This window comes from Schistocerca cancellata, chromosome 9 (genome assembly GCF_023864275.1).
Source record: "Schistocerca cancellata isolate TAMUIC-IGC-003103 chromosome 9, iqSchCanc2.1, whole genome shotgun sequence".
Taxonomy (NCBI): Eukaryota; Metazoa; Arthropoda; class Insecta; order Orthoptera; family Acrididae; genus Schistocerca; species Schistocerca cancellata.
In genome coordinates this window covers 485,818,866-485,833,978 of record NC_064634.1, presented here as the reverse complement: position 1 = coordinate 485,833,978, position 15,113 = coordinate 485,818,866, and the positions used below count along the sequence as shown (strand labels likewise).

At 42.5% G+C, this 15,113-nt stretch overlaps 1 protein-coding gene across 1 annotated transcript in view; it reads left to right on the top strand.

Annotated features, from left to right (window-relative positions):
• The window catches only part of LOC126100946 (uncharacterized), a 162,824-nt gene that overhangs the window by 129,899 nt on the left and 17,812 nt on the right, over nt 1-15,113 (top strand). The window contains exons 6-7 of the mRNA XM_049911607.1: nt 1,083-1,248; nt 7,129-7,206. Coding sequence (XP_049767564.1) covers nt 1,083-1,248; nt 7,129-7,206 — 244 coding nt within the window. The remainder of the gene's footprint in view (nt 1-1,082; nt 1,249-7,128; nt 7,207-15,113) is intronic.

Below are 15,113 nucleotides of genomic sequence, written 5' to 3'. Positions count from 1 at the left end.
ACGTTCTCCTGCGTAGCTTGTACGACTAGCATCTCTAGCAGAAAGGATACTGCAGAGAAATGGATTACCAACGGACTAAAGGACGGTTTCGAGATTATTCTTTTACCCAGAATCAGTGTGTGCACTAGTTTGGAACTTGCTGAGCGATTAGAACCGAAAGCTGAATTGGGACTCCAACCTGCAACTTTTCCCTTTCATTAGCACATGCTCTGCCGACAGAGCTATCCAGGCAACACTCATGAGACACTTCACAGTTGTAACGCTCAGATAATTTGCCTGTATTAGGCAGTAGCTCACGTGCCTACGAAAGTTTGGTTCAGGCACAAAGCCTTATCTCCGAGGAAGATTCAGATCAGTGCCACTCCACGGCAGAATATAAATTCATTCTGAAAATAATGTCCTAGGCTGCGGCTAACCCATTTCTTCACAGCAGCCTTTGTTCCAGGGTTGCTATCCCACAAGTTATACGGGAGAACTTCCAGCAAGTTTGAATACTAGGTGAGAGCTATCAGTGGATAAAACCGTGTCAGGGCGAGTCATAAATTCTGCCTGGATAGCTTAACCAGTAAAACATTTGTGCATGAACGACAAAGGTTCCAGGTTTGAGTCTCAGTTCCCAACACAGTCTTAATGTGCTAAGACGTTCCAAAAAAAGATGAAATTTGATAATCCCTTAGTTCATCTAAGTCGGTTATAGATCAGTATAGTGTTTGCTGCGAGGACTGTTAATTGTTTTATAAGTGCTGCTGATATGTTTTACATCCTTCCTTCACTGATGGCCTACCAATTTTGATCGTAATATTATGTGTAAGAATTTTCTCTGCGCTGGAGCACTCATGTCATAACATTTATGTCTGTCTGTCCTCTCACACACACACACACTCTCTCTATCTCTCACTGGCGCGACCGTATGCGCTCTTTCCTAGGGCGGGTGTGCGTAAATTTGTGTAGGCTGGCTGTGAGAGCCGGTTCAGGAAGTGTCATATGAACTCCACCATCTTCGTAGCGTGCTAATACCCCAGCTATGTTTGCGTAATAACTGAACATATTTGTTGTGTCAACGACTCGTTTACTTTTCACAGGCAGGCACCTAGCAGACATGGAGTTTCAAGTGTGGGATGCTGGAGAACCGAAAAACAATGATCGTGGTGTCCCCGAGAACTGCCTGGCGCTGTCAGACAGAGGATTCTATAAGGACGTGCGCTGCGACCTGGAACTGCCGTTCATCTGCGAGATTGCACCCGTGAGGTGAGTCGGCGTCGGCTGAGGGCGCGACTCTTTCCCTACCGCAAACGGAGAATAGGGTTATGAGAAGCATCGACTGCCTCAGTCTTCAGAAAATCAGAGAAAACGAGTGAAGGACTGAACAGTCTGCCCAATTATAATGTGAATAAATATTTGTCAATAAGCCGTGGCAACTGTCACTTTGTTCTTAACCACTTTATGAAAGAGCTACGCCGTTTTGTTTTGGTCTTCTGGCAGGGTGCTGTGGTACTGTGGTGAGCAATGCATTCGTGCCTTTGGAAGCAGATACGTATTAGACAGCCATTCCTCACGGCATCTGTCACTGCCCCCCACTCCCCTCTCCCAAGAGACCCAACAGCATATGTACACGGTCCATTCATGCTCATCAAGGGGAACACCCAAACCTGCTCCCCTCTCCTTCCATCTCCCCTAAATGAATAGGAGCTCATTAAAATGGCGTGGAAAACCTCCCATCTGAGTATCTGTCTCAACCAATGGAAGCACAATAAAATGATGGGAATCCCAATGGCCTGAGATGCTGTTGCTCCAGCTTATCATACTTCATAAATAAGTCAACTATATACGCCACTATGGTCGAATTCAGTGCATCATGGGGAGTGGTTATAAATGATACATCTATAGTGAAAGGTTCGGAGATAACAGTGATATAACAAGTTAAATTTATGGTATAGTATTAACAATCCCTTTTTGACAATACACTCTACCCCAATGTGTTGTTGTTTATTGACAATATATTTTAGTTGCAAAGGTACTCATATTTATTTTTGGTGACATATTTCAGTGACCTTTTTACAAAGCTGATTTTTCCTTCTATACAATAATATGCGAAATACAAATGTTTTTCCCTGTGGTGTGTGTACTCTAAGACCTTCGGTACACACACTACACACCATCAGATTATTTGACTTGTCGCTCTAACGAAGTAGATGAGTGTCAGCAATATGTCTCATGGTCTTATCGTGGCGTGTTTATCTTCTGCCGTTAGGTCAGAAGATAGAAATGCCACTTGCACGCTTAGAGTAGCAGATTGACGGTAACCAACTTTAAACAGAACTTGATTAATTTTCAGACATATTTATTAAAATAATAACAAGCATAAAACCAACTTAACTTGGTTATGGATGCTATTTACAATTGACAATCGAAGTTCCTTTAGTCTTGGTACGTTCATCTTATTCTCACATATCTCTGATACCTGACAAAGTGTCTATACATTTCTCTTCATGGCTATGTACAGGAATATGATAATCTTATTAGGCGCAGACTGAAAATTGACTATAGACTGGTACAGACAAATCCAGACTAATGCAGACTGACGAATCGGAGGTCTGTACACTCGTTATAATACCTCGAGCATTCAGGTATCACTGCGCAAGTGTGATCCGCGAGGAGAAAAGGTTCTGCGTTAGTAGCAATCTCATTGGCATCGTAACATATTAATACGCGGATCGGCGGAAGCAGAATTTGGTCCGTCTCTAAGGCAGCACCATCTCGTAGTGCAGAGATGGACGAGCGCTGCGCCTGCGCTGTTGTGCTTAGCGGGGCGCGCTCTAGTGGGAAAGTTGTCTACGCGCTGACTACGTGGAACTATGTACACAACATTCCCATTCTTTTTTGTTGATGTATTTATACGATTATGTTTTCTTACATATGTATACCTTGGTTTTATTTATTTCTGACGACTTATGACTGTCAGATACATAGAGAAGAGGAACTTATATACTATGTTTCCAATTTTTTGTTTCTGTACGCACTTGTTACTGTTTTATGCGCTATATAATTTTTTTCTGATCATTCTATACATAATACTGAGCAACACCTGATGCTTCCATTTATGGTTTCTGTGCTACAGAACATCTGGAAAAGGCATGTTGCTAAAACATGTATGGTGTCCTTCCACAGCAGTTTGCCACAATATCGACTGCGTGGCGTAGTGGCTCTCAAAAGCCTCAATAAATTGTGCTTACTGTTTGAACAGTGGGAACAGCGCCAGCTTTATGGGCCAGTATGAACTTGTACTGAAACAGAATCCTATATATAAAAGAAAATGACGGCTGTGAGTGACCCACATTTTGGCCTACAATTTTACCTGAATTTGTTGTTAACCAGTTAAGCTCATCAGTACATTGGGAGAATCATGTGGCGAGTGCCTAGTGTTATATTAGAATTGAGAATGTGTAACCTACAACTGCATTTAAAACGCATAACCATTGAGCAATGGTCAGCACCGCCAGTGGCCAGTCTGGAGAAACGCCTGGGACAGAGCTGTCCCTTGGGGCCACGGGTGCACGTGCGCCGTGAAGCCTGGCATGAGTGCCGATCCACAGTCAGCGTCACCGATGCTGTCACTACGAGGGTGATGACCAGAATACAGGAGTCTGGGGACGCAAGCAAATGAGGTCCGTGGTCCGAGAAAACTGAAGATAGGACACGATTTCTCAATCAGAAGCTGATAGAGAAATCTGACGAAACTTGAACGATAGCATAGACACACTATTCTCAGACTGCTAGGGATTCCTGAGAACAACATAAAGAAGAAAGTGATCACTCTTCAGAGCGGAGAAGAAATTAACGCAGTCAGATATGACAGTATACAAGGATGCCACCTCTGAAAGGCTAAAAGTTTCTGAACATTGAGATTTGGGCTATAAAACATGTGTACAAATGACGGCATAACAACAGTGAAGACCGAAAATAGGAAAAGATCAATCTGTAGTCCAGAACAACTCGAATGCCTGTGCTTTAGGAGCTAAAAACATGACAGTTCTTGCTGCATCTAGTTTGCGTATTTATATTTGAGTATTCAATTTGTAAAGAAGCACTTCATTTTTTAACACTTTCCTTAAACAGTTTCCTGTTACCATTCATTGGTTTAGGATTACTTTCAGCAATAATTATAAATGTTCTGTTCAGTTTTCGTACTTCCAGTAAGAGGGTAAGAGGAATTCAATACTTTAATGGTGAGCAGGGAGCTGATTGGTGGAAAGAGAGCAGCGAAGGACGTTACCAGGCTGAGAACCTTCTGATAATGTGATAGAAAATGAAACAGGGTTCGCTGTGGAAGAAACAGTAGACCCGTTATTAGAGTCGGAGTTAAACACAGCTTTGGAATATCTAATAAAATTGTTGGGTAAAAGGCAATGACAGTTGGATAATAGACGCTGTGAATCTGGAGATGCACAATCTGATGTTTGGAAAAAAATCATCCACACAATGACGACGATATAAAGGGTATGTAAGAGCGACTACACGCAATCACCTTAAATGCTCAAACCATCAATAATGTGGAATAGAATAGATAAGAAAATGAAGGGTCTGTTACACAAATGTGTTTGGCTTTAAGAAAGATAAACTGAACAAGAAGGCAGCTCTGATAATGTGTTTCGTAATGAAGGCAAGACCTACGAAATAGGTTTTGTTGGCCTAGAAAAAGGCTTACTTGATGCAAAACGGTGCAAGATGCTTGAAATTTTCAGTATAATAGGTGTAAGCTATAGGGAGAAACGGATAATATGCGGTACAAGAACCAAGAGAGAAAAATAATTATTGAATACCAAGAACGAAGTGCTCAAATTAGAAAGGGTACAAGGCAGAGATGTAGTCTTTTGCCCCTTGCTATTCAAACTGCACTTCGTATAAGCAATAGAAATCCAAATGAGTGCAATTAAGCCTAAGGGTGAATGGATATCATGGAGAACGTTGTTATTCTCGGTCGAACTGTACAAAAACTGTAGGACCTGTTAAATGGAGGTAAGGCTAATGAGCATCTCTCCCCATGGAGCATTTAAGTGATTAATAAGAGAAATAATGTGTACAGATAGATATAAATGTCTTCAGACAGAAAAAGTTCTCTTAAGGTATATCATAGAAAACACTTTAGTGATTCAGTAAGTGAACACGTATGCACAGTAATTCAAGAACACCATTTAAAAAGGCCAGAACCAAGTTTTAGCAAAAGATAAATAAGTAAATAAATAAAAGGCGAGAAAGGTCACCCCATGAAAACATGTAAATGACAAATAGTTGAACAACAGATCTAGTAAGCTGTAAGTAGCCCTGAGACAGGGAATGAATTTCTTTTACTTTCAGCTGACAAATGGCTAGCAAACGAACACATAAGTAACCTTCAGGGCATAGTAACACTTAACAGTTCTATACCCTTTTTCGTTTTACACCACGTGAAACTCAAATGTGCCAGTTAGTTATTATCGACTGGCTACATTTTCAAAAGTCCAGACGACATGTCGATATGACACGTGCCGTTCATATACAACCGACCAACATGTGGCCATCTTAATGGGGCTCGACAGTATGCCCAACCAGAGCACTTGACTCAACAAAGCCTCAAACATCAAAATTTCAAACAGCAATTTTCACATCTTGAGTGAAGGCAGCCCAAGGGTATGTGGCGGCGGTGCATTCCATGAAGCCATAATACAATGAGCACACACTGGGTCCATGTGCAAGACAGTCAAAGCGTGTGAAACCGGAAGAGAACTGGAACAAAGTAATGGGAGCGTCTAAATTCCCCTATCATTCTCTTTTAATACAACCCCACGACCACAGAACTAGTGCAGATCAACAGACACTTCAGATGATCCTCTTCAAAAGCTAGGCTAAGGCTAAACATAGTCACACTTAAAACAATGTACAGCATTACCCAATCATCGAATCCACTACTGAACGTGGGAAACTGAATTGCAATAACAAGTGTCTCTGGTTGCTACACGTTACCCTGGCCCCTTCCAAGGCAACACAACAAGATATTGTCACGGAACACAATTCAGGCAGTTTATTGAATCAGAAAGTTCCTTTGCAGAATCAAATTTTCACTCTTTAGCAGAGTGTGCACTGATATGAGACTCCCTGGCAGATTGAAACTCTGTTCTGAATCGAGATTCGAACTTTCGTGGGCAAGCGCTCTACCAACTGCGCTACCCAAGCTCGACTCACGACCCGTCCTCACAGCTTTAATTCAACCAGTACCTCACCTCCTTCCTTCCAAAGTTCACAGAAGCTGTCCTGCGCAGGAAGTTTGGAAGGTAGGAGACGATGTAATGGCAGAATTAAAGCTGTGAGGATGGGACGTAAGTCGTGCTTGGGTAGCTCAGTCGGTAGACCACTTGCCCGTGAAAGGCAAAGGTCCCGTGTTCGAGTCACGGTCTGGCACACAGTTTTAATGTGCTAGGAACTTTCAGAAAGCTCCTTGCATAACATGACTTCTACCGAGAACAACCAACAGCAAATTCAAAATTCCAAGGCCACTCAAATGTGTCATCGTTAGATGACCTCCCCCGCCCCCCCCCCCCCTCACCTGCCCATAACTATTAAACAGACAAAACATTTAAAAGGCCACCAATCATACCATGGCATGTCAAGTTCGGCCTAAAGGCGCACACTGCTTGCGGGCCCTGCGCGTCTCACCCTTCGGTCCGGCTTCATAACACTACCTACCCCTAGGAACCACTGTCGCTCCGAACCGCCCACCGCGGCTAAACCACGCCCCCTGCTGCCACAAGCTTCGATCCGCGAGAAGTGACATACGCCAGGCGAGCGGGACGGGAATTCAAAGACGAGGCCCGTGGCTCATGTTGAAACATGTATGTACCTTTCCTTTGTCCTTTACTCTCTGGCAGTTGATGTTTGATATACTAAGCTACTGGTAAAAGGAACTCTGGAGAAGCAGTGCGTAAACTGATTAGTTCAGTGACCAAGCATTCATATGGCGAATCCACTATTGTCTTTGCAGTGTGTGTTCTGTTATCTGTGTGTGAACGAGTCCTCAGTGACAGTGTGTGTATCAGGCTGCCCCCTGGCCTCTGTGTGGAGTCGCCTCACCAGGCAGTGTCTCTCTCTCTGCAGTGCCCGAGCCAACGCCGTGCCGCCCACGACTGCGTGCCACTCTCCCCCACCCGACGACGCTGCCGTCTCCCTCCTGCGGTGAGTTCCGTCACTTCAAACGCTCATTTTCCACATTCACAGTGCGTCTTATGAGGACTCTAACCAAGTGTTAAGGTCAAACATTGAATGTCTCTTTATTGGATACCTATGTATGTATGTACCCTGTAAGTATGCTCAACATCTCATATACTATTATATGAATATTTTTAAAGAAAAGTATGCGTGTTCAACTCTCCAAAACTACTATATCGATTACAACCAAAACTGGTACACATCTAACTTCCTATCTGGAAAGAAGTTCTGTGGTGGTGACAACCACCAATCTCTCAAAGGGGTAGATTCACAGAGGAATCCCTTGAAAGGATGCAGATCCTGTACACCTCCCGCAAACTCGATCCTCCTCATCCGCTTGTCTCGCCCATCCTCTCCCACCCCCGCCCGCTGCCGCGCCTGTATTCCCATGTCCCACCCAGTCTCCGTCTCTCCACCCTCCTTACCCTCTCCCAAGGTGGCTTCCGCCAGCTCCCCCTCCCTGATGATGTCCTCCTCCCCTGCATCTACCCCTCCTATCAACTTTGATCCTCCCCTCCACTTCCTGTGTCCTTTCCTTTAGGCAACCTCCCTCCCTTCTCTTTCCTTTTCCCCCATCCCCTACCTCCTTCCCTCTTCCCCTGGGCTTCCCCTCCCCCTTCCTCCCTTCTCCCTATCTTCCCTGCCCATGGCATCTGCTGTCCCCTCTCCCTCTCCCACCCCCCCTCCTCCTGTCTTGGCAGATCCCCAGACTCGTACACAGTTAGTGAACATTCGCGCGTCGGAGATCAACGCCTCGTGTTCTGTGTGTGCCGTCGTTTTGTGCTTAAGTGATTCAGTGTTATTCGTTTTGTGCACCTACGTTCCTGTGTGACAATTTTCGTCTCTGTCTGTGTCCAAGTGTCTGAACAATTTTATCTTGGACTCTATGCCCGTGAACGGCACCTCGTATTTTAAAAAGTGTTTGTCTCCGTTTATATGTCCACCATGTTTCATGTTTTTTCTCTAAATGTCTTCATTTATATACTTGTGTTTCTCTGCGGCCAAAGAGCGGCGTCGTATGCTGCTGGAGGCCTGCCTGTAATACAGGTTTCAAAATAACAATAAAGAAAAAAAAAAAAGCCCAGCCAGCCAGTCTAACATTCCGCACGTCTCAGGACATGTCGCCTCGCCTTAGACAGCGTATTTACTTTCGTGTTTTGTTTACGAGTGGACGTGGTTGACTAGTTAGGCTTTTTTGACTTTGTTGTCTCGTTCTTGTTGTTGTCGTAAGGTCCTTCATTGTTCGTGTCCGTCCGCTCCGTTGTGTTGTTATTCGCGGGCCGTTCAGCGGGTGCCACCGCGTTTTCCGTTACTTCAAACCCGCAACTGTTCTGGTCGCCGTTACAACAAAAAAATGAGGAAAAAGCTTCAGCGCTTTCTACACTTTGGCTGTTGAAGCAGTAAAACTGCTATTTTAAGAATTACATTTTTAACTTATTACTTCTTTACTACTAACTCTATTCGTACAGCTTTTTGCAGACGATATCCAAATGTAACATTGAATGTGTCTGAAAAATGATATCATTGTTAAATGCACAGTTGAGGAGATATGACCTCATAAACATTTGGATGGGTTAAGATGTGCCGCATCAGGCGTCAAATTTTAACTTATAACTTATAAACTACCAACTCTACTCGCAACAAATTTTTGCAGGAAGTATCCACATATACCAATGAATGTACCTTAAAAATTGTCACTGTGCAACACGTATTTAAGGAGATATGATGTCACAAACACTGTGACAGCTGAGAAACTAGGTTTTCCTAAAGAGGAGTTCAATTTACCCTGAGCATACTCTTCCATTGTTTGATAATGATAGCACTTCCCCACTTCCAAAAAACTTTAAACATACACTTTAAGACAAAACAAAATTACATACCATGAAGCGGTTGTTCAGATTGGTCATGAAATTGTAAATTTTGGAGGCCTATGGATGAATGTGTGATGCTGCAGTCCAATTTCACTTTGAACCTGATAAGGATATTAAGCAGCTGCCCAGTTAGCCGCGCGATCTAACGTGCTGCTTCCCAGGCGGGAAGGCGTTCTGGTCCCCAGCATGAATCCGCCCAGAAGATTAGTGTCGAGGTCCTGTGTGCCAGCCAGCCTGTGGACGGTTTTGAAGGCGGTTTTCCATTTAACTTGGCGCATGCGGGCTGGTTCCCCTTGTTCCACCTCAGTTACACTGTGTCGGTGATAGCTGCAAAAACACCATAATTATTATACCACGCAAACATTTGGGGTTACACTCGTCTGGTATGAGACATTCCCAGCGGGTCCACTTGGGGCCGAACCTCACAATAACCCTGGATTCGGTGTAGGGCGGCGGTGGGGTGGTTGGACTGCTGTGGCCTGTTGTGGGGCTGTGAACCACTGAGAGCTACAGTGGGATAAAGTCTCTCCATTGGTTTTAGGTCCCTGGTTTAATAACACATACGATACTGAGCAAGGCACATGTACAACCCAAGACATAAAGTTTCGCAAATTTTATTGTGTATACTCAGCTGGAGAGTAATTATGCCTCATAGTCGCGTGGACCTCATTTGAGGGAGAATGTGTAGTTAAACTCAAATAAGCCAGTTGGAATGGTTATCAAATGGCTAAGCATTGGAACAGGAGCGATGCCACTATTCGGCGCTGTTGGTAGGAACCATGGCCAAACACAGTGTCAAGAAGGAAGCGCACGACCAGAGAGTCAACAGACTGTGAGGACTGAGCAATCGTGTGAGAGGTACTCAGAGTCCCGAATTCATCATGATCATTGATGCAACATGCAACTGGTGCTTCAGTGACCACAAGTACCATTAACAGGTGCCCCACAGAAATGGGGATGTGCTCACAGCGCCCCTTGTGCCGACTACCATCGACCTCTGTACGCCAACAAGCCCATTTCCATTGGCGTCAGGCACATTCAGCCTGGAATCTCACTGACTAGAGTTGAACTGCCTTCAGTGACTAGTTGCACGTCGAACTGAGACCCGGTGACCATCAAAGATGTGTCTGGAAATGTCACAGACAGTAGTGGGATACCAACCTGACTGTTGCCATCATATGCCCCTGATGACCAGGGGTAATGGTCTGGGGTGCCATAGCATGACCCCTTTGATTACAATTCATGGCACCCCTAGAGTACAGGGGTACGTCGACGATATTCTATCCTCCGTTTTATTCCCTTTGTGGCAAGCCATCTTCAGCTTACGTTCCAACAAGATAATGCCCAGTTTAACACGGTGAGACTTTCTGATGCTTGTCATCGTGCTTGCCAAACCCTGCCTTGGCCAGGAAGACCGCCAGATCTCTCCTCAATTGCGAACTTTAGGAACATTATGGGTAGGGCCTTTCAATCAGCTCAGGATTTTGACGATCTAATGAGCCAGTTGGATAGAATCTGGCACTATATCCCTCAGAAGGGCATCCAAGATTTTTGTCAGTCAATGCCAAGCCGACTTACTGCTTCCATAAGGCCAAATGTGACCTATTCAATTTGTGCTCTTTCTCTTGAACAAATCATTCCATTTCCTTAAATTATTATAATTTTTTTGTCTGTATATGTACATCACATGTACAGAATTCCATCCCATTGAGGTAATTTCTTTGTGGTGTGTCATTTTTTGTGTCCTAGAGTGTAATTTCAAATGTTTTAGAAACGTTTTAAGGCATACATGCTTAATGTCAGTTATTTAAGTCATCCATTCACTCATAGTTTGAAAATGTTTTACGCATGGGGAGTTCAATTCTTTAAGGAATTGGGTGTTGCTTACTTACTACAATGAGATTTTCAGTCTGTAGTGGAGTGTTTGTTGATACGACACTTTCTGACAGATTAAAACTGTCTGCTGGACCGAGACATAACCTCTGCTGTTTGTGACAAGCGCTGTACCAAGTGAGCTACCCAGGCACGAGTCTCGACTCGTCCTCACAGCTTTCTTCCAGGAGGTGAAATCCTGTAAGTTTCACAGGAGAACTTGTGTGATGTCTGGAAGGTAGGAAAGGAGGTATTGGCAGAAATAAAGCTTTTAGAACGAATTGTGACTAGCACCTGGGTAGCTCCGTTGGAAGAATACTTCAGTTTGAAAGACGAAGGTACTGAATTCAAGTTTGGTCCGAAACACAGTTTTAATCTGCCAGGAAGTTTTTTTTACAATGTGAAAATAAATACTGTGCAGGTAAAAGCCATCATCCTCCCACAGGGGCTGGGGGTTGTAACTGGTGTTGGAGACAGATGGGGGATGAGGTGGACAGAGAAAGGTGAGGTGAGGAAATGTGCAGACTGAGGAGGCAGGTGGAGATGAACAGAGAGGGGAAGGTGGAAGATGTGGGTAGAGAGGGGAAGAAGAAGCTGATTCACAGTGAGGTGACAGAGGAAGAGAAGGACTAATATAAGAGTGGAGTAAATAAATACCTGGTCAGCACCATGTTTTTAAGATTGGTTTTTGATAAAGTAGAGGTTATAGTTTTCAGGAAATGTTACTCCCTTTATAAAATTTGATATTGACTAGGTGTGTATCAAGGTGATTCTCTGCATCATTCTCTGACTTCACTATTCGAATAACATTTACTTCAGAATAGAAATAATTCAGTCAGGGCAGTTACATGGAAAATATGGTATAAAACCAAATTCTTTCCCCATGACATTGATTATATTGGTATGTTTGATACAATTTCTGGTTTCAGTGACTGTTTCCGATCTTTCAAATTAATCCTATAAGAAATAGATGTGATGGGACACTGATACAATGCAACTCCAAGAAACAATGATTGTATAGAAATAAATAATTGTGGTATAAATGTGCAGTCATCAAAAAGAAATAACTGAGAAGTAGTAAGTATGGAAGGAGAAACAAAGTAATATATAGTAATGGAAAATGGACATGGCTTGTTGTCGGGTGCGTGTTTCAATTTTATGTGTATTTTGTATATTTTTCTTCCAATGACGCTTTTAATCACTTTCACATGTAGTGATAATTGAAAATATGTGCCACACTGTGATACAAAAGTGAATTTCTTTCTTATTACAAGCAGTCGGCTTAACCATTAGTCTACTTCACCACATGAAAAGGTCTGGCTGAAATTTCCATTGTAGCTTGTAGTTCCACCTTTCTTTTCCAAGCACTAGAGTCGGAATTTTCCCACAGAGTCTGTGAGAATAGCACCACGAAATCTGTGGAGGATGGTGGCTATGGGAGGTGAACATCAGAAATTGTGGAGGTAGTGTTTGGAAATCATTTGTGGGAAGGTAAGTGTCACTGAAAACATTAGTCGTATGTGTGGCATTTTGAGAATGTCTAATAGTTAAGGTTTTTGTGGTAATCATGAAATCCTGGCACCCAGGTTGATGGCATGGTTGAACTAAGGCGAGTTGTGCAGGTGCCCTTTGTAATTTATTTATTAGTCAAATTTGGGTTTATGAAAAAGTACCACTATATGACAGTGCATTAGTAGATGCAGCATGACTTCATTGCTAATGCATTTTATGTTAGAAAGGAGGTGAATACCTGAATAATACTTATACAAGGCCAGAGCTATCAACAGTGAGAGTATTGTGTATGCTTTCTGAAACTAATCAGATCAGTGTGTAGGCTATTGCATATAACAGGATGCTGTGTAACTATTTAAGGCAAACATGGAAGCAAAACCAGTATTTTAACATTGATAGCTCAGTAAGTAATGTTTCAATTGACTCAACAAACCATATTGCCTCTTATGCATTGATTCATGGTTTTCAGTCATTATTTCTCTAGGAACATCAACTGTGGACGTGTGCCACCTGCAGATGCAAAATGCATTTAACTCTTCCAATGCCTATGTATTTACATTAATGTGTATTACCAGGAGAAGGACTAATTTATGCCCATCTTCAAAAATAGAAAAAAACAAAATATGCTCATTGTTTCTGAATAATATTAACGAGATTGTTAAAGAGTTACTGATATGTATGTAGGGTCTAGAACTTGAAAATATCTTTGCGCACACTCTTAGTAATACCAACACAATTTCAGTGTACTTCCAAGTGGGAGGGGAGACTTAGTGACTGCCACAATTTTTTTTAAAGAAAATGCAGATTTTAATAATTATTGAAACACTGATGTGAGACTGGGCACTGAATTTCAAGATACTGAATATGACATTTGTTGTAAAAAGTCACATCTGCTGCTCAGACTTTAATTTACAGGTTAAGTTTAACTGAAAAATTTAGAACATTTATGGAATCTAGTAGATATTTTTTCCAAAATTTTATGGTACAAAGTACCGGACTGGATGACAATATTTTCAAAAGGTGAGAACCATGTTGCTCACCCCCTCCCCCTATACCCCTCCTCCTTGGTATTGTGAATGTTAAAAGCTTCATGCAGCTATTTTAGAGAACAGCTCATCCACTGCAACAGCTAATCGTATAGGACACAGAATACTAGTTCTGAAATTACATCGGAAACGGGGAACTGATAGGTATTTGTCAAATTTGGCACATATATGCAACATGAGTCATTTGACATAAGAAGAGTTACATGCTACCAACCAACAAGAAGAAAGTATTGGGAAGGCATTAAAGAAATTGAGAGCACAACGTGGACCATCATATAAAAAAGTCAGAAACCACTCAATGTAAGATGACACAGTATTATGCAGATACATTCAATAATGTTAAATAGTTTGCACATGGTGTTATGGAAGAGATTTTAAATTACATACCACATCAGTTTGGATTCTGTAGAAATGTTGGAACACATGAGGAAATACTGACCCTACGACTTATCTTAGAAAATAGATTAAGGAAAGGCAAACCTACATTTCTAGCATTTGTGGACTTAGAGAAAGCTTTTGACAATGTTGTCCGGAATACTCTCTTTCAATTTCTGAAGGATCCAGGGGTAAAATACAGGGAGCGAAAGGCTATTTACAATTTGTACAGAAACCAGATGGCAGTTATAAGAGTCGAGGGACATGAAAGGGAAGCGGTGGTTGGGAAGGGAGTGAGACAGGGTTGTAGCCTATCCCTGATGTTATTCAATCTGTATATTGAGCAAGCAGTAAAGAAAACAAAAGAAAAATTCGGCGTAGGTATTAAAATCCACGGAGAAGAAATTAAAACTTTGAGGTTCGCCGTTAAATTGTAATTCTGTCAGAGACAGCAAATGACCTGGAAGAGCAGCTGAACGGAATGAACAGTCTGTTGAAAGGAGGATATAAGATGAACATCAACAGAAGCAAAACGATGATAATGGAATGTAGTCGAATTAAATCGGGTGATGCTGAGGGAATTAGATTAGGAAACGAGACACTTAAAGTAGTAAAGGAGTTTTGCTATTTGGGGAGCAAAATAACTGATGATGGTCGAAGTAGAGAGGATATAAAATATAGACTGGCAATGGCAAGGAAAGCATTTCTGAAGAAGAGAAATTTGTTAACATCGAGTATAGATTTAAGTGTCAGGAAGTCGTTTCTGAAAGTATTTGTGTGGAGTGTAGCCATGTATAGAAGTGAAACGTGGACGAAAAAAAAAATTAGACAAGAAGAGCATAGAAGCTTTCGAAATGTGGTGCTACAGAAGAATGCTGAAGATTAGGTGGGTAGATCACATAACTAACGTGGAGGTACTGAATAGAATAAGAGAGAAATTTGTGGCACAACTTGACTAGGAGAAGGGATCGGTTGGTGGGGCCTATTCTGAGGCATCAAGGGATCACCAATTTAGTATTGGAGGGCAGCGTGGAGGGTAAAAATCGTAGAGGGAGACCAAGAGATGAATACACTGAACAGATTCAGAAGGATGTAGTTTGCTGTAGTTACTGGGAGATGAAGAGGCTTGCACAGGATAGAGTAGCATGGAGAGCTGCATCAAACCAGTCTCAGGACTGAAGGCCACAACAACGACCAC